Source organism: Eptatretus burgeri, chromosome 8 (assembly GCF_056783735.1).
Source record: "Eptatretus burgeri isolate ZD-2024b chromosome 8, Ebu_testis_v1, whole genome shotgun sequence".
NCBI classification, from domain to species: domain Eukaryota; kingdom Metazoa; phylum Chordata; class Myxini; order Myxiniformes; family Myxinidae; genus Eptatretus; species Eptatretus burgeri.
Window position 1 is genome coordinate 92,293,579 of NC_140968.1, and position 25,232 is coordinate 92,318,810.

At 40.6% G+C, this 25,232-nt stretch overlaps 1 protein-coding gene across 3 annotated transcripts in view; it reads right to left on the minus strand.

The window, feature by feature from the left end:
- The window catches only part of LOC147022272 (complement C1q tumor necrosis factor-related protein 1-like), a 61,828-nt gene that overhangs the window by 14,941 nt on the left and 21,655 nt on the right, over positions 1 to 25,232 (minus strand). For 2 of the 3 annotated variants that reach the window (XM_085892995.1, XM_085892994.1), the window contains one exon: positions 2,317 to 2,540. In XM_085892995.1, coding sequence (XP_085749121.1) covers positions 2,317 to 2,530 — 214 coding nt within the window. In that variant the 5' untranslated portion in view covers positions 2,531 to 2,540. Of the gene's footprint in view, positions 1 to 2,316; positions 2,541 to 17,339; positions 17,555 to 25,232 lie in introns of all 3 variants that reach the window. The other variant, XM_085892993.1, reaches the window with a different exon arrangement.

Sequence of the window (25,232 nt, forward strand, 5' to 3'; positions counted from 1 at the left end):
CTGGCCAACACGTACGTGAAACCTGTGCTGAAAGCAGATTCCAAATATAAAAGAATTGATATTGTGTTTGACAGATACAGAGAAGAAACAATCAAGGGTATAACCAGAACGCGGCGCAGTAAAGCAGCACGGCCAGACGGCTTGTGGAAGGTCGTGATGTACCTCTTCCAAAGAACTGGTCAAATTTTCTGTCACTAGCTGATAATAAAGCAGATCTCGCACATTTCTTGTCTGAGGAACTGTGTTCGCAGGTGCCCAAGGATAAAGAAATTGTAGTTGCTGGGGGATTTAGAGAGGAACTCGAGGTCAAGTCATCAAAAGGTACAACTGATTTGACACCTCTGAAATCCACACATGAAGAAACGGACACAAGATTGGTGCTGCATGCCGTCCACAGCCAGTTTAATACAGTTGTGTCTTCCAGGGACACTGATGTTCTCCTGCTTCCGGCATCCCACTTTTGACATATGGAATGCGAGCATCTCTGGATGATGTCAGGCACATCTAAGAAACGGCAGTATATACCCATTGATGCAGTTTTCAACAAACTACCAAGAAGATCAGCAGCATCCTTGCTAGCATATCCCGCATTGACTGGGTGTGACACCACCTCCTACATCGCGAATCACACCAAACGATCATCATGGAAGGTCTTCGAAGAGCACCATGAATTGCTGAAGAAATTGGGCATTAGTGAACTCACAGAGGAAACCATCAAATCTTCAGAAGCCTTTGTCTGCAGAATATACAATGTGCACACAACAGACTCTGTTGATGCAGCATGGCATTTATTGTTCTCCAAGATGGGGAAACCAGAAGCCATGGCCCCAACAAGTGATGCGCTCCATTTCCATTTGATGAGAGTACACTATCAAGCGATGATATGGCGAAATTCCCACTTCTTCACACCTGAGCTCCCTGCGCCCTCTGAAATGGGATGGAGACTTGGGGAATCAGGACTGCAACCCATACTGTTGGCATTGAGTCCCATTCCAGACAGTTTCCTCGAGATGGTAGCCTGTGCATGTCGGAAACAATGCAAGACTCGACACTGCACATGCCGGAATTCAGGATTACGATGCACATCAATGTGTGCACGCCAGCAACAGATCGATGATCAGACACCTTGCATGAATACAATGTGATTTGCCTAAAAGATGTTAGGCATTCCTGAAAAGTGTTTATGCTGACTGAAATTTATTCACGTAGCAGCATGATAGAACTTTGTTTAGTTTTTATGATTACAGACTAGCAACTTTAACTTCTACATTTTATTAATAAACATCGGTAACCATGAAAACATTAATTAAAATGTTTCAAATATGTGTTAGTCATTTTTCTTGACCCTCAAAACATAGGTCCATCCATTCAGACCATACTCTGTGCAGAGCGTTGGTGCCGCCGAAGCAGTCTCCTTGGCTATTGGGAACAATCCTGGACGGGTCGCCACTCCGACACAGTATACCAGCATGCTGGCACTCATTTTTCCGACCTCGGAAGGACGACAAGCAGAGTCAACCCCACCTGGTGTTAATTCAACAGCTGAGCGGGATTTGGACTCAGGACCCTAGGATCTCAAGCCCACTACCCTAACCATTAAGAAAACATAGGTCGAGACATCTCATTTGTCAGGTTTGCATGCATCGTAACAAAGTTACAGCAGAAAATAGATTTTTTTGGTAATGGCAGGAGCTAATTAGCATAATAATAGATTTTTTGGCATGTTATGAATTTTATTAGCCTGTATCTTTGATCTATTGCTCAAGGGACATTTCTAAGATGCGTGCAAGTGAACAATGTGCATTTATTTAAAAGGTATAGTAGTGCCTGTCCCAAGAAAGTGCCCAAAATTGTCAATTTGGCAGCCATTTTGTTTATGCTAATTAGATGGTCAAAAACTCAAAATTCAGCTTGAGAACAGGGCGAGTCGAATTCAGCATACCTTACGTATGTTAAAAAGTTATGTTCCCAACTTTTACTAAAAAAAAATGCTTCTGGAATGCACATTTCTCAGAAATACGTCATCTATTTGGAGGCCAGGTTAGAAATGTGGCTTTCCCAGTAAAGATCATGGCAGATAACCAAAAGGAGGTTTTTATATTTTCACATTCCAGAGAATAAAGAGGTGGGCACCACTCAGTCTGCTGGACCATAAGCCAGCAAGTGAATTAATAGATACTTACTTGGATCAGATATTTGCATTTGATCATATTAATGGCAGACATAGAATGTTTCACTCTTTTTCAGAGTTGTAAAAATAAGAGCATAACTCGCTACTTTTATGTGAAGGGGATGATGAGAGAAAATAACGCTTGCCTTTTATAATGCTGATTTCAATCTCGGGAACTGGATGGAATGCTTTGCCTGCCACAGGTTGATCATCTACACCAGGACCGTCCTCACCATTTGCATCACAGCACCGGAAACAAGGTGGGCTCGTTGTCGCACTGTCTGGCTTGCTCGTGCCATCACAGGTCAACATTACAAGCACCAAAACCAAGAGATCCAGGTGAACACCCATTGACAGCATGTTGAAAGCCCTGCAATCAGGAGATGGCAGACAGCATGATGGCCTTTGTACAACTTGTCCAAATATTTTGAATGCCAGAAAACAGCTGTGACATTATGCAGGGCAAGCCAGAAAAATGTAAATTAACGAAAAATTGTAATTTGACACAAGTAACATATTTGAATTAATTTTTTCATGCGAGTGAAATATTTGTACAATCCTCAAGTTTCAAGACTTAAACCAAGTGCTCAATATGACCTTTCCTCTATTATATACATTTTCTTAAATGTAGCAACAGGTTACACATCACTTACTGAAGGCAGTCTTGCATAACTTCCGATATAATCGAATAAGTGCATCTTTCAAATCGGAAATTCGTGACTTTCAAAATGATGTAATCACCACAGAATGTGCAGTGTGCATGCACCCCAGAAAACGGTGGTGTTCAGAGTAATATAAAGTGTACCGTGTGTGTGAGATAAGGATTGTTGCATAAAATGGCTCAAAAAGCTTCTAAAAGAAGCCAAAAATACTTGGAAACATGCCGGCGAGAAAAGTGTGTACCTCTGCACAATGAAAGAGTTAATTAACTTTCTGAACTAGTCCAAAAACTGATAGCTTGCAGCTCTCCGTACTGCAAACTCCCAAGGCCGTGTAGATTGGTAGAAGGCCCAAAGGTTTGTCAATGGACAAGTTCTACCCAAACCTTCAACCATCGCTGCCAGTAAGTGGAATTTGAACCTTGTGAGATTACCTTGTGTTAACATGGCAGTCATTATGGTTTATTTAATGGATGTTTGCTTTTGGAAAGACGATGCCATCATTCCCAACATTCAGACAGATTTCTCAGAAGAAGAGACCATATCTGGTTTGGTTGCTTCTTAATACCAATGGGAAGGACATATCTGGGGCTTGTGAATGCACAAGGTAAGCCAAAAATAATGATATTTACGATTAATCATGTTTGAGAAGGGATGGGGGAGGGGGTTGGAGTGGGAGTTTTGTGGGCTGTGAGGCAGTTATAAATATATATATTTTCTTGTTTGGATCCATCCGGAGCCACGAGAAATTATACGAGATTTTTGCATCTATTGGTAAAAGGAGAAGAGCCCTTCCGTGTGTATGTGTGTGTGTGTGTGTGTGTGTGTGTGTGTGTGTGTGTGTGTGTGTGTGTGTGTGTGTGTGTGTGTGTGTGTGTGTGTGTGTGTGTGTGTGTGTGTGTGTTGTATCCACTGCTGCTGCATGATAATTGCACTTATTAACAGGAAATGGTATAAACCAGACACCTCTCATCCACGGATATTTCTGTGGGTCCGATTTGCATTCAGGAACAGAACAATTATGGTTAACTATTTTCACCATACCACTCTTTCATCTAAACGCTGTAAAATTATGTTTAAAAGACTTTTAAAAACAGAAATTTCGTGCTAACAATGGCAGGTTAAAAGTGCCCAGGTTTAGTAGAACAGTCAGTGAAAATACGCACACAGCACATACGCAAAAGGCCTTGATTGCATCCACACATCATTCTGAAAGTCGCATGTTGTGGTTGATTTCAACTGAAACACTCTCCCTTTGACTGGTCCCCATAAAAACAAATTTAAAAAAAGACATAAAATGTCATAGCCCCAGTTGTTTTAGTAATCTTGCTGTATGGAGTTAAAGGGCTCGCCAATATTTATTCACAACTAAAATGGTGGTCAGTCTAACAGTCGGCCATCTTCGATCAGATCGTAAAATAAATGGAGATGCATGTGTATGCCATCGTGTACTGTGCTTGTGCCACGTTTGAACAAAATCGGACCATCCATGTCTGAGAAATGTTTGGGGACACATTGAAGGAACAAAATGGCTGCCGGTTGACCATCTTGGATCTGATCTTCAACAAAGAATGGCATGCATATGTAGAACGCCATTCCTTATCTTTTTGCCAAGTTTGAACAACATTGGTAAATGCACGTCTGGGAAATGGTTGAGGACGTGTTCAACATCAGGTTTTTTTACAACTGAAATGGCCGCCAGTCGGCCATCTTGGATCTGATCTCGAGAGTAAATGATGTGCATATTTAAGCCATCTTTCCTTATCTGTCTACCAAGTTTGATCAACATCAATAAATGCATGTCCGAGAAATGGTTGAGAACGTGTTTGACACTGGGTTTTTTTTTTTTTACAACTAAAATGGTCGCCAGTCAGCCATCTTTGATCACATTGCAAAACAAAATGATGTGCATATGTACACCATCAGGTGCTGTCTTTGCGCCAAGTACAAATAAAATCGTCCCATACATGTCCGAGATATGGTTGCGGACATGGTACGCATGCACATGAAAATCAAGACCAAATCCATAATACCCCGCTTCAGATTAAGTCCAATGGGGGCTAATAATCCAGCAGTGACAAGTCAGGGGATCTGGTAAAGGGTGTGGGGAAGAGGGCTCATGGGAATTCAGTTCTGTGACTGATAGGGCAATTAGGATATTTTCCCCTCAGTAAAGCAAGACAATCATTTGCAATGGGATGTGACTCCATGTTGTTGAAACCACAGATTTTCATGATTTCTCACGCTTTGCAGGTAAGTCTCCAGCCTGTGAAGACAACGATCTGATATCACAGTTACTATCCCTTTTCATTTTGTTCCCTTCCATTCTACTCTAGCTCTTCTACAAGTCTTGATAATGTATTGTCACGATATACAAGTGTCATAATGTTTCCGGTTGGGAGTTTGTGCCTCAATTGGGCCTATTATAATCCATCCATTTGCCAGTGTCAAAGAATAAACTCGTCGGTGCATCGAGGTTATAAATATGATATGTCCGCAAATGAACAATTGTACCTTTTACTTAGTAATCAAACACGTCATTAAGAATGGACTTCATTTATAGCAGTAACTGATTCTGATGCATATAATCACTTGCTTCATCCAATTACAATCTCAAAATTTATTTTTTCTAGCACCAGTCTTTCCCTCTTAACATGTGAGGATGAAAAATATTTGAACTGTTGCAGGAAAACAGCAATTTATGCATCCACATCAACCCACCATAGTCTGCCACTACTAAATTTTGTATTCTTATCTTTAAATTAATTCCATCTTATTTTAAAAGCCTCATAAAAAGCAATATTTGCTTGCAAATTAACATAAAACTTCCAGTAAGGGCTGCCATGCTGTTACAAAGTGAGTTTAAAGGAAGCTGACACTACTAAATCATCAGATTTCAACATTTTATCTGGCATTGCTGGGTTTGCATTAATTCTTCTAATCTAAAAATGTGCGAATCTGGCCCACACACCTACACCAAGTAAACTGGCACTGTCTGGGCTGTTTAAGTCTCCAAACATCATTTTTCTTGGTAGTTTTCCTGAAGGCTTGGGATGTGGTCGACTTGGGATGTGGCTTTGCACAGTTCTTATCCAAAACAGGATGGAGGATGCAATTAATATCAACACTAATTGAAATCAATCGTGGATAGAAATGTATTCAAAAGATATTATACCATTTCCTTATTTGTATGATGAGCAGAAATGTTTATAAAGACAAATAATTGATTACTGATAACAAATTAGAGGCAAGACATAACCTCTTTGCATTGAACTCAAGAGGATGTGAGTTAAGAAGGCAAACAGAAAGCAACTCCAATAGGAGCTAACAACAACAAAGAACCACTGATTGTCCTTTCATTACTCTTGCCCATTGAGCCAAAGGATCAATGTCTTCGTTCGTATCAAGTAATATCCCAATGTCCAAATGCAAACATCTTACCAAATCTCTAACTTGAACTTTGCATTTGAGACTGCACCACCGTTGATGTTCAAACAACCAAAGTATACCTCCAACCTTTTGAAGTATTAAGTGATGAACATACCGACTTTAAATTACGGAGCTCTTATCAAGCTTTATTACCTCCACCACTGAAGGTGGACAGATGTTATATTTTCACCCTCGTGTGTCTGTTGCTTGCAAAATCGAATATTCGCAAGTATATTGGTTGGTTGTGTGCGTTATTCTTTCTGTCTGTATGTTTCTCTGTCTGTTTGTATGTCAATTGCTTTCAGGTCACAATGTTGAATGATCTTCATGAAACTTCAACAGAAGCAAGAAGCCTATTGTTTTTGAAGTTAAAAGGTCAACAAATTTATCAGATTTCTGAAATCCTAAATTTTCATCAGATTACCTCGAAATTTGAACAGGATTTACATATCAGGTCACTGAATTTAAACACCCATTATTTTTGAGGTCAACATAAGCCAAAGGTCAACATCTCAGGTGCAATTCCTAAAATCCTCAATTTTCATCCAATTGACTTGAAATTTGAAGAGGATTTACATATCAGGTCACTGAATTCAACCACAAATTATTTTAGAGTCATATTTGTTTTTGGAATTTTGCAAGTGTTGTGCTCTGCATGATGTCCATCTTGTTTGTATGTCAAGCACCTCCAGGTCACAGTTTCACTCTAATCTTCACAAAACTTCACCCCCTGGTGGAGGTAGAGACAAGCTGGAAGCCAAGTGTCATTGAGGTCAATATGTCAAAAGGTCAAGGTCACATAAATCATCAATTTTCACACGATTCACTTGATATCTACTGTATATGTACTGTATATAAAGCTGAAAAACACAGGTGGATGGTGAACCCTAGTCGAGGTGAAGCCTTGGTTGACCAATGTGAGTATGTCTATGAATTACATACTGTTTGGATGTGAGTTGGACTGTGAGTACATCTATTAATTTCCATTATTGGACCTTGACTCTATCTATTAATTACCTCTATTAATTACGGCCGAATGCGACATAACTTTAAGATATGTAGAGTCCTTATACCTTTTCGATCATTTTAAACCTGTTATACCCTTTGGACCTTTTAAGACCCTTTATACCCTTTAAATATTTATGCCTTTTAGACCCTAAAGCCCGTTTATAAACCGAAGAACCTTAAAAAAAACAAGACCCTTTATAACTCTAAGACCCCGAAGACCCCTTATAACCCTAAGACCTGACGTCAAAGACCTCTAAGACCCTAAAGATCCTGAAGAACCATAAGATACCTATGACTCCTAAGCCCCTTAAGAACCTGAATAGCCCAAATACCCTTTTGACCATTTATAATCCTTTAAGACCCTAAGACCAATTATAAACTTAAGACCCTCAAGATCGCAAAGAACCCCAAGACCCTAAGACCCTGTAGACCTGATTACAATCCTTAGTCCCCTCAACCCTATCGACCCTGTTAGACCTTCTGTCTGAGGACCTTCTGCAATAACAGTGGAGGTTCACCAGTTATAATCAAAAGGCCCCCATTGGGAAACCACCTCAGTAGCAAGCTAAGAGGGTGCAAAATAGAATCAATTAATTAAATTTATCTTTCTTTTTTTTCAGGTTCTGCTCATTTTGATTAGTGGTGTGGGGGAAAAATTTATATTAATGTATTTTGAATTGTAACAAATGGAGTTTCAGAAATGTAACTTTTATGCTGCAAATTGAATTGGCTGTCATTTCTGGCCAAAAGACTTTTGCCCTAAATGATAAGAAATGTGTTGTTCTGGAGCAGAGTGACCGAGCTGATAAATGAACCTTTGCTTAGAAAATGTACGAAGTGGCTTTTCGTCTAAAGGACACGTCTACAGTCTGGGTGAATATCCCCCAACCTCTCTCTCATGGAAGTATAAAATGCTTTGAAATCTAAAAGTTTGGAGTACGAGCACGTGAGGAAGTATAGTTTCTCAGTGGCTCGTACTCCTTGGAACTGACCAAGTACCAAGTTAGAATAAAACTCTCTGATGTAATGTAGAAGTGAATTGAATCGGGTTGGTCTAACTGTTAACTAAAGTAAGAATAAATGAAATAGAACCAAATAATATTGCAAACAAATGGGGATTTTTAAGTTCATTGTACAAGGGTGAGAAGTGTATGGTGTATAATTAGGAAATAAATTGTTTCACAAGGAAGGACTTGTGTGGACATCAGTTTTATCAGTGTCGATAGGGTTTTTTTTTGTAGGATTTTATAATCAAATCGGACAAGCGTTAAACTCTGTCTGAAGTCAAATAGGATTCCACAATCGGCCAGTTAGAATCCTTCAGGAGGACAATGATCACAACAAGGTGGGTTAAAAAAATCCACATCAGTGGCATAGGAAAAGTCCCATGTGGAAGAGAAAAAGTCCCACGTGGCAAAGAGAAAACGGTGTCCATGACAACAATTTCACCCCATAATAATCAAATGGGATATTTTTGTGATTTTATTATTGCCAAACCTTCGGAATTTTCCAAGATATCAGATTCAAACTTATACAACACATTTGTACATTTTTGTAGTGTATTTGGATACAATCTGATCAAAATTGGTCAAAAGGCAAGGTCAATGCCATCCAAAATATGTAAAACACCTATTAGACCACAATTACTGTATGAAACATATCAACCAAATTTGTTATGCACACCATTCCATCATGTAAAACACTTGATCGGTCAAAGTTTCCAAATTACCAAATTGCTGTTTCCATGGCAACTATTGTTTATTTGGATATCGCAAGTATCGTGCTTTGCACGACATCTCTCTTGTTTGTTTGTCTGTCTGTGAGCAGGGTATTTCAAAAAATTATGGATGGACTCCAATGAAACAAGGAGCGGTATATTCAAAGTACACCGCTCCTGGGCCAAATAAATAAATAACAAACCCTCCAGCATGCGACATTACCAGGGCACCTTCGACGCCTAACGATGCCGCCTTGCAGCACAAGGAGTCGGAATTGGGAAGGAGCAGTGTGCAATAATTGGTTTATTAATCGATTAATTGCAGAATTAAAATAAGTAAATAATAATCGTACGCTAATGAATTTTTCTATCAATTGCCAAATAGCATACCTAAACCACCACTGTTTCATGCGAATCTGTAACTTTTTGAAAATTAAGTAATTATTCGAAAAATGAATAACTAATCGATTAATTGATTCATCAATAAATCAAAAATACCCATTTATAGCCGAATCACTTGGTCATGGCCATGTCCAAATATCAGCTTCCTAACTCAAAATATGCCTGAAATATTGCCAGGATGAGAAATAAAATAAATAAGTAATTAATAAATCGATAATAATTAAGTAATTAATCAAAAAATAAATAAATAAATAAACATTTTTGCCAAAGTACATCTTCACTTTTGCACCCAAATTTCAGCTTCCGAGCTCAAATGATGGCTGAGAAATTGCCTGGACAAACAAACATGAAAACAAACAACAAAGGAACAATCGGAGTAAAAACTGAGCACTCCCTTCTGTCAGCGCCATGCATTGACGTCATGTATCGCCTGCATATGGAATTGGGAAGGAGAGGTGTACAACATGGTGGACAGGTTGGGTGTGTGTCAAGGACGAAATGATTAAATTTTGGTAAAGATCCGTATTCGGATACGAGAATTTTTAAACGATTGATAGGGCCAAAAACTATATAGAGCACGATATCGCAAACCTTGTTCTGCTTTTGTGACTCATTAAAGTTACGCGTATCTGGATTCACTGGACAACAAAGATTTTGCTGCTGGGGTGGAAACATTTGTTCTTGACTAAATCGAGTATGCCGATTCTGAATCTGAAGTCAGAATTTTCTCAACACGTTAGGATTTTGAGTTATACATATGGTCCAATTACAGTAGCTTGTCCTGGTGGGTGATTTTGAGTGATCATAAATTATTTTTTTTTGTATTTTTGGTTTCAAGTACAGCAATACAACTGTTGTATAATATTATTTCTCATAAAAAGAGCTTTAGAATGCACTTTAAATTATTAAAAATGGATGAAAACTGACCAAGCTATGAAGTTTTCAAGTAAAAAAAATTTCCACACATCATTACAAATTTTCACTGACCCAAACCCTGATGAAAAACTTTATGAAGGCATTGGATCATGACAGTAATGGCTTCCAAAACTGATGCTAAACTCAAAGCAGACATTTCCGTTGGGCCCTAGATCCGAGAACTGAAGTGTGAACCCGAGTTCAAAAATAAACTGAACCCACTTGAGTTTGCAGCATGGGAAGCATTTGTGTTGTTTGTGCAGAACTTTATTGAGAACCATAGAGCTGAACGGTATGCAGAATTAGTGGACAACATGCTCAAAGCCTATCAGCGAATGGGCTGTAGGTTGTTCCTTAAAATGCACTTCTTGCATTCTCATCTTGATTTCTTCCCCACCTAATCTTGGTGAGGTAAGCGATGAGCATGGCGAAAGGTTCCACCAAGACATTTCGTTCATGGAAACGAGGTATCAAAGCCGGTTCAACCCAAACAAGATGGATGATTACTGCTGGTTCCTACAAAGGGAGACCAATTCCATACACAAGCGCAAGAGCAAGTGTCACACACTTCTGAACACATCTGAACAGTGCCTACGCTGACTATATTGAAAGGAAGAGTGTAAAGTTGAAGTGTTGTTTCTGAATCACTCACAATGGGGCAGATTTCCCAATCAAGTTGGACATTGGATTTGTCGAAACTTTGTGGAGCATTGGTGCTGCCTAAGCAGTCTCCTTGGCTATTGGGCACAATCCTGGATGGGTCACCACTATGACACAGGATACCAGCAAGCTGGCACTCATCTTGCCAACCTCAGAAGGATGACAGGCTGAGTCAACCCTACCTGGTGTTCATTCAACAGGCTGGCAGGATTTGAACTCAGGATCCTAGGATCCCAAGTCTACCACTCTTAACATTAAGCCAACACCAGGCATGCTCAATGATCGTTTTGTGAAAAGTGTCTCACAGTCAAGGAGCTCATCATGTGAAGATGCATTTAGATCCCCAAGAGTCTGAGAGGGGCACTCAACCTGATCCTCACTTTCAAACTCTTCAGGAATGGAATCAATAAGTATTGAAACTTTGCTTTGACAGTCATCACACAGGTTTCCATGTTAAAAAGAGAGAGCCCTCTTCAGGGATATTTCCAGGAGCTAGATTGGGGGGTCTTCTGCATGACCATAGGAGGGTTTGGGTGGGGATTGAACCTCCTTGTGTGGTGGTTGTACTACTTTCTTCCAGAATATCATCCTTCTCTTGTAAATTTAGCTCCTTCCTCCTGCCCTGATGTCATTAACTTCCTCATTTACTTTCATTACTACTTCAGCTACCTCTTTAGAGAGAGGCTTTGGACATTTCACTCTTCTGTGGTTATGAAGGAGGGAGGAAATCTGCATAGTGAACCGATATTGGTAACACAACAACACCCGAAGGAGCATCAGAAACATTGTTTTGATGTTGACAAGTCAGATAGCATTTCTTTGTGATTAACATTTCTGTTGAATAAGGCCTCTGGATTGTCCTTCCCCTCCGACAGCAGAGCAAACCTATTACCACAGGAAAAAATCAGTTGTAATTGAGTTCTCATTCTTCGGTCTTTTTTCCAGAGGGTGTGTTGCTTCTTGCAGCTGCCTGCTGTTATATATTTTAAAACATTTGATACAGGAACAAACCCTTAATTTTGCTGTCCATCTGCTTATTAGAAACATATTTATCCCTTCAACTGGTTTGTCATTTTCATTTGACAAAAGGGAGACAGTAACATTAGAGTCAGTATTAACAACAGGCAACCAAACCTCAATTTACAGAATACATATATATCTATACAATTTTCAAAAACATACATACATATATATATATATATATATATATATATATATATATATATATATATATATATATATATATATTATCCCTGTGTCGTAAAAGGCGACCAGGGTTGTGTCAGGAAGGGCATCCGGCGTAAAACCTGTGCCAAATCATTACGCGGATCATAATGGATGATCCGCTGTGGCGACCCCTAATGGGAGCAGCCGAAAGAAGAAAGATATATATATATATATATATATATATATATATATATATATATATATATATATATATATATATATATATATATATATATATATATGTATACAGTGGGGAGAACAAGTATTTGATACACTGCCGATTTTGCAGGTTTTCCCACTGACAAAGCACATAGAGGTCTGTAATTTTTATCATAGGTACACTTCAACTGTGAAAGACGGAATCTAAAACAAAAATCCTGAAAATCACATTGTATGATTTTTAAATTATTAATTTGCATTTTATTGCATGAAATAAGTATTTGATCACCTACCAACCAGAAAGAATTCCAGCTCTCACAGACCTGTGAGTTTTGTCTTTAAGAAGCCCTCCCATTCTCCACTCATTACCTGTATTAACTGCACCTTTTTGAACTCGTTATCTGCATAAAAGACAGCTGTCCACATTCAATCAATCAGACACCAACCTCTCCACAATGGGCAAGACCAGAGAGCTGTCTAAGGACATCAGGGACAAAATTGTAGACTTGCACAAGGCTGGGATGGGCGACAGGACAATAGGCAAGCAGCTTGGTGAGAAGGCAACAACTGTTGGCGCAATTATTAGAAAATGAAAGAAGTTCAAGATAACAGTAAATCTCCCTCGGTCTGGGGCTCCATGCAAGATCTCACCTCGTGGAGCCTCAATGATCATGAGAATGGTGAGGGATCAGCCCAGAACTACACGGCAGGACCTGGTCAATGACCTGTAGAGAGCTGGGACACAGTATCAAAATAAACCATCAGTAACACACTATGCCGTCATGGATTAAAATCCTGCAGTGCATGCAAGGTCCCTCTGCTCAAGCCAGGGCATGTCCAGGCCTGTCTGAAGTTTGCCAATGACCATCTGGATGATCCAGAGGAGGAATGGGAGAAGGTAATGTGGTCTGATGAGACCAAAATAGAGCTTTTTGGTTTAAACTCCACTCGCCATGTTTGGAGGAAGAAGAAGGATGAGTAAAACCCCAAGAACACCATCCCAACCGTGAAGCATGGAGGTGGAAACATCATTCTTTGGGGATGCTTTTCTGCAAAGGGGACAGGACGACTGCACCGTATTGAGGGGAGGATGGATGGGGCCATGTATCACGAGATCTTGGCCAACAACCTCCTTCCCTCAACAAGAGCATTGAAGATGGGGCGTGGCTGGGTCTTCCAACATGACAACGACCCGAAACACACATCCAGGGCAACTAAGGAGTGGCTCCGTAAGAAGCATCTCAAGGTCCTGGAGTGGCCTCGCCAGTCTACAGAGCTGAACCCAATAGAAAATCTTTGGAGGGAGCTGAAAGTATGTGTTACCCAGCGACAGCCCCGAAACCTGAAGGATCTGGAGAAGATCTGTAAGCAGGAGTGGGCCAAAATCCCTGCTGCAGTCTGTGCAAACCTGGTTTAGAACGACAGGAAATGTCTGATCTCTGTAATTGCAAACAAAGGTTTCTGTACCAAATATTAAATTCTGTTTATCTGATGTATCAAATACTTATTTCATGCAATAAAATGCAAATTAATTATTTAAAAATCATAAAATGTGATTTTCAAGATTTTTATTGAAAGATTCCGTCTTTCACAGTTCAAGTGTACCTATGATAAAAAAAAATTACAGACCTCTATGTGCTTTGAAAGTGGGAAAACCTGAAAAATCGGCAGTGTATCAAATACTTGTTCTCCCCACTGTATATATATATATATATATATGTATATATATATATATATATATATATATATATATATATATATATATATATATATATATATATATATATATATATATATATATATATATATATATATATATATATTATCCCTGTGTCGTAAAAGGCGACCAGGGTTGTGTCAGGAAGGGCATCCGGCGTAAAACCTGTGCCAAATCATTACGTATCAGATATATGTATATATATATATATATATATATATATATATATATATATATATATATATATATATATATATATATATATATATTCGGTCTTGTGCTGTTTGTTTCGAAATACTTGGAGGCGGAAACGTTGATCGACGGGAGACTCAGAGACTCGGATCTGGTATGACCTGGATGAGTGAGAGGTGCCAGACGACAGCGTCCATCGTATGTCATGAAAATAGCACACTGAAGATCTAAAGATGCAGAACCTGCTTCAAAATGGCTAAGCTCACTGTCCATACAGGCAAGCAGCTCCACTATGAGCCGAATGATGACACCAATGCCACTCTCTCCCGCAGCGCCAAGCTTCCCATCAGTCACTTCCAAGCCAGATGGAAAAACTGGCCACCCAATGTGACAGTCAACTTTTTTTGTGATCAACTTAATGTAGATAGCCACAAGCTAACCACAACGGTCATGACGATGGTTTTACACGTGACCAAACTCCCCCAGCCGAGCAACTGGAAGTGCGGAATCCTGCAGAACATAGCAATGCCCATCGCGCAAAAGCTTGTGGAGCAAATTGCAGAACTTCCAGCTGAGAATAGAGTTGCTGGAAATGTAGAAAGTGCCTGCTACATTCCAGATGGTGTTGGCACCTTGATCTCGATGGGTGCCCAAGATACAAATGTGGACATGTCTCTGTTCAAAGCCTGCACTTGAATCACTCTGGCCAAATTAAAGATAAGCTTCCTGCTCAACCAACTGAAAGCTACTGTTGCTGCAACTCTCCTCCTCTACATGTCCTGCAAGTGGTTCAAACATTGGCTCTGCCAAATCTGCTCGACCCTGTTCAGAAACATTCCCAATGTCAAAAATGCTGCAAGTCCAACCCCACTTCGTATGAGTCAGTCAGCCCGAGCATGGTCTCAACAGGACCATTAACATCACCATTGAGGCTAACAGAAACCCTTGGTTCTATCTCCTCTCCCTTACTGCTCCTGTAATGTTCTATCCATCCTTTCCCCAGTCAGTTGTGGCTCCCATAAGCCTTTATCAGCTAACACCAGCACTTGTTCTGTTACACGAGTTTCCAACTTTTGCTCCAAACTGCCATCCTGGCGCTGACGAAATCCCAATTCCTCCACCTGCTGTTGCATTATGGAATCCACTCAGATGGGATAGCCCTTCAGGTCGAATCCTCCCATTTAATTCCTTTGTTCAACAATTTCGTCTTCCAATCGTTCATTCATTTCCCTCATTTCATTCGTTAGTTCCTACATTTCATTCGTTCATGAACTTCGTTTTCCAATCGTTCATTCATTTCCCAAATTCCATCAATTAGTGTTTTCAGTTCTTGTCATTTCCTTCTTAAATTCGTTCACTTGTTCACTCATTCCCTTCATGTCATTGTCCATTCCACTAATTTGTCTCTTCGATTCTTTCCCTTGTTCCTTCATTTATTTTCATCAATTCCGCCCTCCATTCCACCAATCTGTCCTTCTAATGCTATTTCTTACTCCGTTTTTCCGCATTTTACTGTTCATTCCTTTCCCCAATTCCATCGCGTAGTGACGCACTCATTTCGCATGGGTCTGTACGTGCAGCGGTTGTCCGTGTGTTGCTTGCCTTCAACTGAGATTTCACCTCCTCTACCAGCCTGGCCTTTTCCTCAGCCTTTACGTCACTGTGCGTTGCTTGTACATTGGCCCTGAACCCGACATCTATCACTTTCGTGTCATCAGGCAGTTTTTGCATATTCCCAATTATTCAGTGTTGACTTGTTTGTAAAATCCCGTTCATATCATCAATTAATTATTTCGTCATTTGTTTCATATCCCTGTGCATTTCATCCCTCAGTGTTTGCATATCTCTGTTCTGTTGGTCCATTATCTGTTTGAACCTTTGCATGAACTGTTGTGGAGTAATTTGCTATCGCGAGGCCGATCTGCTTTCATCGGATGTGGATCCCAGTGGAATTGCTTTGTCCTCCGTGAAAGAAATTTGGCAGTGGGGTCCCCCGCTTGGGACTGGGGGAAACATTTACCCTATTCTTATCAAACAGCTCCACCCTCGGCTCGCTTACTTCATCCTTACTATGTAACATGAACATCGCCATCTCGTGCCTATCCGCCATTTTGTGCTTTTCCCCATTTCGTGCACGCGTTTAATTTCCTCAGCAAAAAACAAATATCTATCTCCCTTGAATTTCCATGTGTTCTTTTCTCCCAACACCAATTAACTATACAATTTATCCCTCGATTACAACCCCCAATTCTATTTTATTTTTAAGCTTTTGCTCACTCTGGGAGCAAATGTAGTCCCGATGGATTCGCATCCCACACTCATGATCGGCAAATGTCGATCACGGTTCGAATCTCACACTCCCGATTTCAAATTTCGATCAGTTTGATGGATTCTAAAATCCCACCCCAGTGCCGAATGGTGTGGGGATTTGCATACCACACTCCTGATCACCAAATGTCGCGGGGGTGCTGGGGTTCGAATCCCACTACCTGACAACAAATGTCCTGGGGGTGGCCGGCCCAGGATAATCCCCCGACGCAAATTTGTCAGAGCCAGGCAGTTAACATCGAAAACTTCCCGGGCAGCCAAGCGGTTCCTCATTACTAGGAGGTGGACACATTGATTTCAAAATGTGCTCGAAGGGCATGATGGAAGGCGATGGCGGACGGCAGAGGAGTACTGGGAATAGAACGGTTACACAGGGGGTTTAATCTGTGAACTCACGACAATTACAAAAATAGTTTCTTCAAAATAACCACATTTAATGCACATTCACAAATATTTACAAAGACAATAATGTGAAAGGAAATAACACCAATAATAAATAAATAACACATGGACACAAATACAGACAAAGGGGTGACCAAAATAAAAAAGAACCCCCCTCCCCTTTTTAAAGTACACTTGTACTCAGCTTGGGCCATTGCTGATCCCTGTCAAACCCGGAATGGAGGTGCTTCCACCAACAAGTGCACACGTGCGCAAAATGGCACTTCAGCAGCAGCTTTCCACACGAAGGCTCCAAATGTCCCAGCCTTCCTCTTTTCAAAGGTGAAACCTGCCTCGTGCGGTACTCACACCAACCTCGTGTGTGTGTTCTGCTGATCCAGACGGGAGCCTTCCACAATCCCCCTGTGCAATGTGCCAGCCTCTCCTGCACCTTCGATCACTCCCCTCTCCTTCTGTGCTCTACATCCTCCGCATCCAGAGCGTGGCCTGCTCGCCCCCAAACCCGGGAAGGTGGGGCTTCTCCTGGTTGTTGTCATCTCAGGGATGCTTTTCCCAGCTTTGTGGCCTGGCTTGGAATGTAAAAAACATAGGGAAAATCACAGAGGGCAATCACGTGCTGGGAACTTATTTTTACTCCCGAGGCTGATTACCACCGCACCACCCATCGTGTGGTGACAAGTCACACTTTAGCTCACAGATTCCCTAACTTAGTTCCATCGAGATGCTTCTACTCGTTCACGGACCAAGAAACCCTACACAATGCTAAACTCCCTATTAAATCCTTCCATCTACCCCCACAGCCGCAAAAATATATAGCATGATATTTCAAAAATGTCTTGGGCCTGATATGTTCTCGTGGATCAGGCATTGCATGGCGGAGGTATGCGCTCTATCGAGTGCTCTTCTAGTTGGAAATGAGTTCCTATGAAAAAAGGTTCATCCCCAAGACGGAAAAAACACACACTTGAGAATGCAGAAAACTATGTTAAATGCATATTTTATGGGAATTTGATGAAATATGATAACATCTATATATTATGGAGCAAGTGTGTATGTATGTATGTATGTATGTATGTATGTACGTAGCTTTTTACGTTGCACATATTACGTATTTACGTTGCACATATATATATGATATACTTCCTCCTAGGAAGCTCTATCAACCAAGGCAGCTTAAACCATCAGGGATTAATGAGAGCACCTTGAAGTTGTGCAAGCAGAAGTTTCATTTGATTCCATAAAGTTTTGGGAAAAAATTTTTCGCCCAGCTTGGCATTTTCTCCCTTTGTTGATAAGTGAGGGAGGATAGGCTTAATTGGAATTATCCATGCTATATAACCACATTGTATTATATATGGATGTAAGCAGTTCACATATTTTGCTTCATATATGTAACCAGGGATGGTAGTGCGAGCAGGTATTCAGGCAGTAGCTGATGAAGGGTGGACCATTGTAGTGGAAGGGTGGACCATCCACTATAGGGGTAGTGGAGATTCCATTATTCTCGGTAAAATGTAGCCAATACTCCTGTATGTTCTTACCATTTTCCAGCAATAAACGATATTTCTTTCCATTGACAAAAGCCTGGGCAACCTGCATTGAAACCATCGACGTTTTTCCTTGAGATATTTCAGTTTGAGGTCTTCAATCCAGAAGTATGAGACCTCGGCGAGGACCTGACGTTGGTGTCGAAGGATTTGTAATTTGTCTTGGTAACAATTGAATTTAATGAGAAGATGCTGTCGTCTGCTCTGAATCTGTAGCTGTTTATTGTGAACTCGTAAGAGAAACATCGCTGAGAAACATCATCAGCAACACTCAGGGGATGCTGCTTCTGGTTGAGTGGACAGAACTATTTCAAACGGCAAACATCTCCGCAACTGAAACATCCCAAAATGCAATGAAACACGACGTGTCAGTGATGACTTCGATTTGACAGTCATCGCCATTAAAAGTGTATAACTAGAAAGCATCCAAAAATGCAAAGCCCATCTGCATCCGCCTTGTACTTGAACTAAACTTGACAAAAACGACGGCCAAAAAATAAAATGTTAAGTTTATTAATTTGTGTTCTCCATCCACTCATAATAAAGGTTTGTTGAAAATTTGATGACAAAAGCTCAAACGGTAAAGTAGAAAGCATCTCAAAATGCAATCAGACAAAATAAAGAAACACGGAAGGCATTCCGTAAAAAAGCCGGCTGTCTCGTGTTGACGTGTGATAGACGGGCTAATATGGGCTATTTAGACTTACTTTGAGTTTGCCCTTTGACATTTTGTCCCAATTTTGAATTGGTTTCTCCATACTCTCATAATGAAGGTTTGTTGAAAATTTGGAGGGGAAGGGGGCGAGGAGAAGCATTTTTGATGATGACACACAATTAATCGTTCTTTTTTTTAAAAAGGAGGAACATTTGAGATTATGACTTTTTTGCCAAAGTATCTAGTGAGAAGACCAAAACGACATGCCCAGTCAAATGACCAAGTTTGTTGTACTATTTGAGGGACCTCGCACTTCGTCTGACCCCAAAACGATTGATCTCTTATTCATACACGACACAGTGTGTATTCTACATTATCGATCCTGATTATGTTCTTAATTGCTACAACTATCGTTTCCAACTGAACATCTTCAAACACAAAGCACGCTAAACAATTCTAGTGTGATAATTGCTTTAACGCGGCATATCGCTGTGAACGAGTAGCCTCCCTCCATGTTTGGAAAACAAACACATGCACTATGTGTGCCCTTCCCAAACTCTGAGAACAGGAGGTTCGATGTTTCCTTCGATTTAGTCGATGTTTAGCAAACAGATCCATTCAGACCACTTTGCACTAATTTCTATCTTGCTGTTCTTGATGACACATTGACGCCTGTACTTTCAGCTCGGTCATTCACTTAAACTCCACTTGATCATCCTCCATCACAAATGCAACATACAGTACCGCGAAGTACTTAACATCACTTTTGGAAAGTTTGGGCTTTCTTCTTCAGCTGTTTAAATTATTGATAGAACCAGTTTCGCTTCTCTTTGAAGTCTTGTATTAGCTCCGAATAAAACATGAAGTCGGCCTGCAATCTGCCACATGGAGTAACCTTCACTTGCTCAGACTTTGATTTCTATATGTGAATTGTCATATGACTTTCCTCCCAGGAGTCATCGTAATCATTGCACATTCACTATCCGACAATCACCGCCTGTCAAATACTTCATCCTCTTTCTAACAACTGACTCACTCACTGACTCACTCACATAGATGATTATTACTTTCTAGGTGAGATAGAAAGTTCGAATTAGGTATACAGTACTGATGTAACTCAAAGCAACGATTCGAGAAAGAAAATCACAAAACAGTCCGTAAACAAAATGAATGGTGGATTTTCACTCCATCCACAAAGGCATTATGTAACCAAGGACAATAGCCTGCCTGCAGTAGATGAACAATCCGAAAGTACAGTATCAGTCAGGATTTGAACCCAGCTCAATAAACGTAATGGAAAAATCACTTTTTTGAGCAGCCCAATAAACAATCGTTACTCATCTAAATTCATTGAATATATCAAAAAGGAAAGATGCCACCTTAACATGATGATAACTCAAATTGAGTCTGCTCTTAACCCTTTGAACCTGAACGGGCATTTTAGCAGCTGCTATTCAAACTTCCACATTCCCGAGCGGCCAGATTTTTCTCCAGGGAGCACAGGGTGGGAGAGCCGAAAGTCCAAGGAGCTCAGGGTTCAAAAGGTTAATGGCATGCAACATTGGAACACTGACGATAATATGACACAATTTAATTTGGGTCGAATTTGCAGCTGCCGCTTCCACCTCATTAAAGCTCAGTTTTCCGAACCACATTTGTTGTTTTTCTGTTATACCATTCGGCCCTGTGTCGCTGTTTGTGTTCTGTCCAATGTTCTATGTTAAATCATACCTTGTTGTGCTGTATTTGTCGAATTCGTTTTGGTGTTGTTTAAGGCCTACTTTAGCCGCTCCTCGGATAGCCATTGTGAAAACTCGTGTCCCTTGTCTCTCTATATTCCTCGTTTTGATTCGTTCTTCCCAAATATTGTACTTTCTTCCTCCTCAACATTATCCTATTTCCCCTCTTCACTTCACGAAAATAAAAACGAAGAAAAAAAAAGGACATTTTTACTCCACAACTATCCCATTCTGCTTGAATTACCTACTTCCTGTCCTCCATTATTTCCCCCCTTTTCTCAATACTGCCCGTTGGTCCATTGGACCAAATTTTCATTTGTCTCCATGGCCTTGCAGCACACCTGCCTGCCATACTGCTTGAGCATTAGCTTGCCTTTTCACCAAACCTGGATGTGCTTGGGGCTCGGGGGTGGATAATATGTTCATTATTATAATTTCCAAATGATGCTACTGGTATTATTGTTGTTAATATTATTAGTATTAATTAGTATATGCTTTGTAACAATGTTATCATTCTTTTTGTTATTTGTTTTATAAATAGAATGCCATGCCGTGGAAGGACCTATTAAGCTGCTCGATACACCTTATCATAGCATGCGTTTAAAACATCGGAATTATTCTGGGTTATTTGTCGTTAATTAGCCTCATCAACTCAGGAGGTCATGACGATCATTTTCACGTATCACACTCCACATCAGAAAGTTCCAGCAGGACTCCACAAAAAAAAACATGCCACACACACACACACACACACACACACACACACACACACACACACACACACACACACACACACACACACACACACACACACACACACACACACACACACACACACACACACACACACACACGAGATTTACTTATCTGCTTACAAACTGCAGTAATGTTCTATTAGCACTTTATGCAGGTGTGGGCCTTTGTGATTGCTTGCATAACAGCCAACCATGATGTGCTATGTCAACACATGACTGGACTGTAGGGCATATCAATTTTGCTCATCTGGGCTTAAGTCCGGTGAGCTAATGTGATCGAGCAGTGTCCGTGGGTGAGTCAGTCAGTCAGTCAGTCAGTCAGTCAGTGAGTCCATAAACACTTCATTCAATATCGCTTGAACTAAGCACAATTTCAATGAAATTTGGCCACAACCTTCATAGCTGATGCCAAACGAAGGTATATTAACCACATTAAAATTTGTGTTCACGAAGGAGATCTCCAGGGGGAGGGGGGTTGACCCCTCCAAAATAGGTATTTGCTCTCTTCTCTGAAACTACACACGGTTTTGATGAAACTTGACGACAACCTTTATCCCCGGTGATGTACCAAGGTGTATTGACCACATCAAAATCTGCACTCATTAAAGGGGTCTATGGTGGGTGGTGGGTTGACCCCGCAAAATAAGTATTTGCTACAACCAGAATTTCAATTAAACTTGACCACAACCTTCATCACCCATGATGTACTAAAGTTTGTTCAAGTCATTAACAAAAAATGAGGGTCTGGGGGGGGGGTGCAGGGGATGTGCCCCCCTCCCCCCAAATAGGTGCTTTCTCTCTTCTCCGAAATTACACACACGATTTCCATGATAATTGAACAGAACACAATCTTCATCACGTGTGATGTACCAACGTTTATTCACGGCATTAAAAAATCAGGGTCTAAAGGGGTTTGCAGAGGGTTTGACTGACTGTTGCTCCTGATCCTGGTGAGCTTCAGGATTCATGGTCCTACATTTTTCCTCCACAACCGAAGGTGGATGTAGGTTTTGTTTTCACCCCTGTCTGCCTGTTTGTTTGTAAACAGGATTTCTCAAAAAGTTGTGGGCGGATTCGGACAAAATTTGATTCAGAGCTTGGGTATGTGACACGGATGAAATGATTCGATTTTGTTGAAGATCCGAATCTGGATCTGGATCCGAGAATTTGTAAAACGATTTTTCACCATTGAGAGATCGGGCCAAAAACGACATTTCGCAGGATATCTCAAAAAGTTATGGACGGATTCGGATTAAACTTGGTGGGCAGGTTGAGTTTGTAACAAGGAAGAATTGATTCGATTTTTGTGAAAATCCGGATCCGGATCCGAGAATTTTTTCAGTGATTCTTCACCATTCAGTGAGTGCTAAAATGATAAACAGCACCATATCTAAAAAAAAAGTTATGGACGGATTCGGATAAAACTTGGTGGATGAGTTGGTTAGGTGCAAAGAACAAGCCAATTATATTTTAGTTGAGGTCCAAATCCAGATCCGGCCGATCAGTGGACTACAAAACATAAACTAATCAGCTTGGCAGAGGTAAGCACTCGACTGAGTGCCCTTCTTGGTACGCATGGGATGCAATTGTATCATGTGTTGTTTGCATTTCGACCCAGATTTTACTCTGTTTCCATAATTATTTCCAACACTGGATGTCAGACAGAATTTTGTAGTTGAGATACCGATTTGGTGTATGGAGCAATGCCATTAATTTTAACAAGAGTAATTTATATTGTAAAAAAAAATTTCATCAGGACATTTGTGAAGGATTTACGTAGAATTAATCAGAAAATAAAATAATTTCCATGAATATGCCATCCCTTCATTTTCCTAACGAATCGAGCCTTTTACACATCACTTGTTTGCCGTCATTTTCAAATTATGCCTTTGTTATTCGAATAATTAAACTCAATTTACTTATGTCTGCTTCCCCTGCTTTGGCTTTTAAGGTAAAAATAGAAAAAAAAATCTTGCTAATGAATTATGAATTCACAAGTTTGACATATTTTTGATAATATCAAAGCTTCTTTTTTACAATAGCGAAGGCTCATGAAAGAGCTTCTATATGAAGAATGTCCTGGACGAGGACATTCGGGGATATCAGTGGATTTTCACTTGAATTACAAGGACATTAATGCATGATAAACAAAAACATGTGGTATCATAATAAATGGTTTGAGTTTGCCAGAAGACTAATGGTTTGCCAGAAGACATTAGTTTGCCAACTAATGCCAGAAGACAGGACTAAGCTCTCAGACAGGCAGTAAGTGCAAATGGTGGGGAAAAAGTCTTGGATAAATCACTAACGGACTGCAAAGAGCAAATATTAAATACCAACGACGAGCCATTAAACAAGCGTGTGCATGGTCCAGTAATATAATATTTGCATTCTTAATCAGATTGTCAAAACTTAATTAACACACATTACATTATCTCTCTCTCTCTCTCTCTCTCTCTCTCTCTCTCTCTCTCTCTCTCTCTCTCTCTCTCTCTCTCTCTCTCTCTCTCTCTCTCTCTCTCTCTCTCTCTCTCTGATGTACCAAACTCTTCACCGAGGGTTGGAGTCACAAAAGCAACTTCCTGAGCAAGGGTTGTTATGGCTGCTTTGCCATTACCTTCCCAGCAGCAGTTGCGGCAGGAATTTGTTCATGGTGCCAGTGATAGCTCACCTACTATTCCCCAGGCAAACATAGCATTCCTTTCCTGTAGTAATTATCTGCAGACTATTGTCGGAGGACCTGTTACCACCTATAGAATATGAGAGTACAACTCTCACATACTGTAGTTCTAACTGTAGCATTTTTGCCTTGGCCACAAAGAACACCATAGGATTAAAAAAAAATTTGTACACATTGTAAAGGCTCGAATGAGAGCAAACAGACAACGCACAGCAAGGGGGGCATGAGACAAGAGGGGCAGGAGAGGAAAGGACAAAACAATGGGGAACAGAGACATTAGGAGATCTGTGGAAGGGAGAGAGATGGGGTGGGGAACACGGGGTATACAAGATGGACACTACAGGGACTTTCAGGAAGGAAAGCAGGGAATTTGAAGGAGGTTGTTTTTGGGTGGATTAGCGGGGGTAGAAAAGATCGAGGATTTGGATGGGGGAAGAAAAGAGGTGGTGGTGAACAGCTGTTTTGAAGGCCTAAGGGGGGGGGGATGGGATTGAAGAGAGTGTGGGAGTTTATTCCAAAGGTGGGAAAACAGAGGAATGAAAGAGTGAAGGTGAGCAATGATTCGGGATTTTGGTAGTTTTACCAGAAAGGGGTTGTTGGCGGACCTTGAGAGGCCTGCGGAAATATGGGTGGGACATATCGCAGATATAGCAGGGGGGCGAGACCGGAGAGGAGACAGTAGAAGACAGAAAGACCACCGACCTGCTTGTGGTGAGAGAGTGAGAGGCCCAAAGACTCAGCCTCATCATGAGAGATACCAATGATCCGAAATGCCTTGGTTTCGACAGCATGAAGCTGAGAAAGGTGAGAGGCAGGAACACCAGCCCAGAGTGAAGAGCAGTACTCCATCATGCTGCGGATGAAAGCTTTG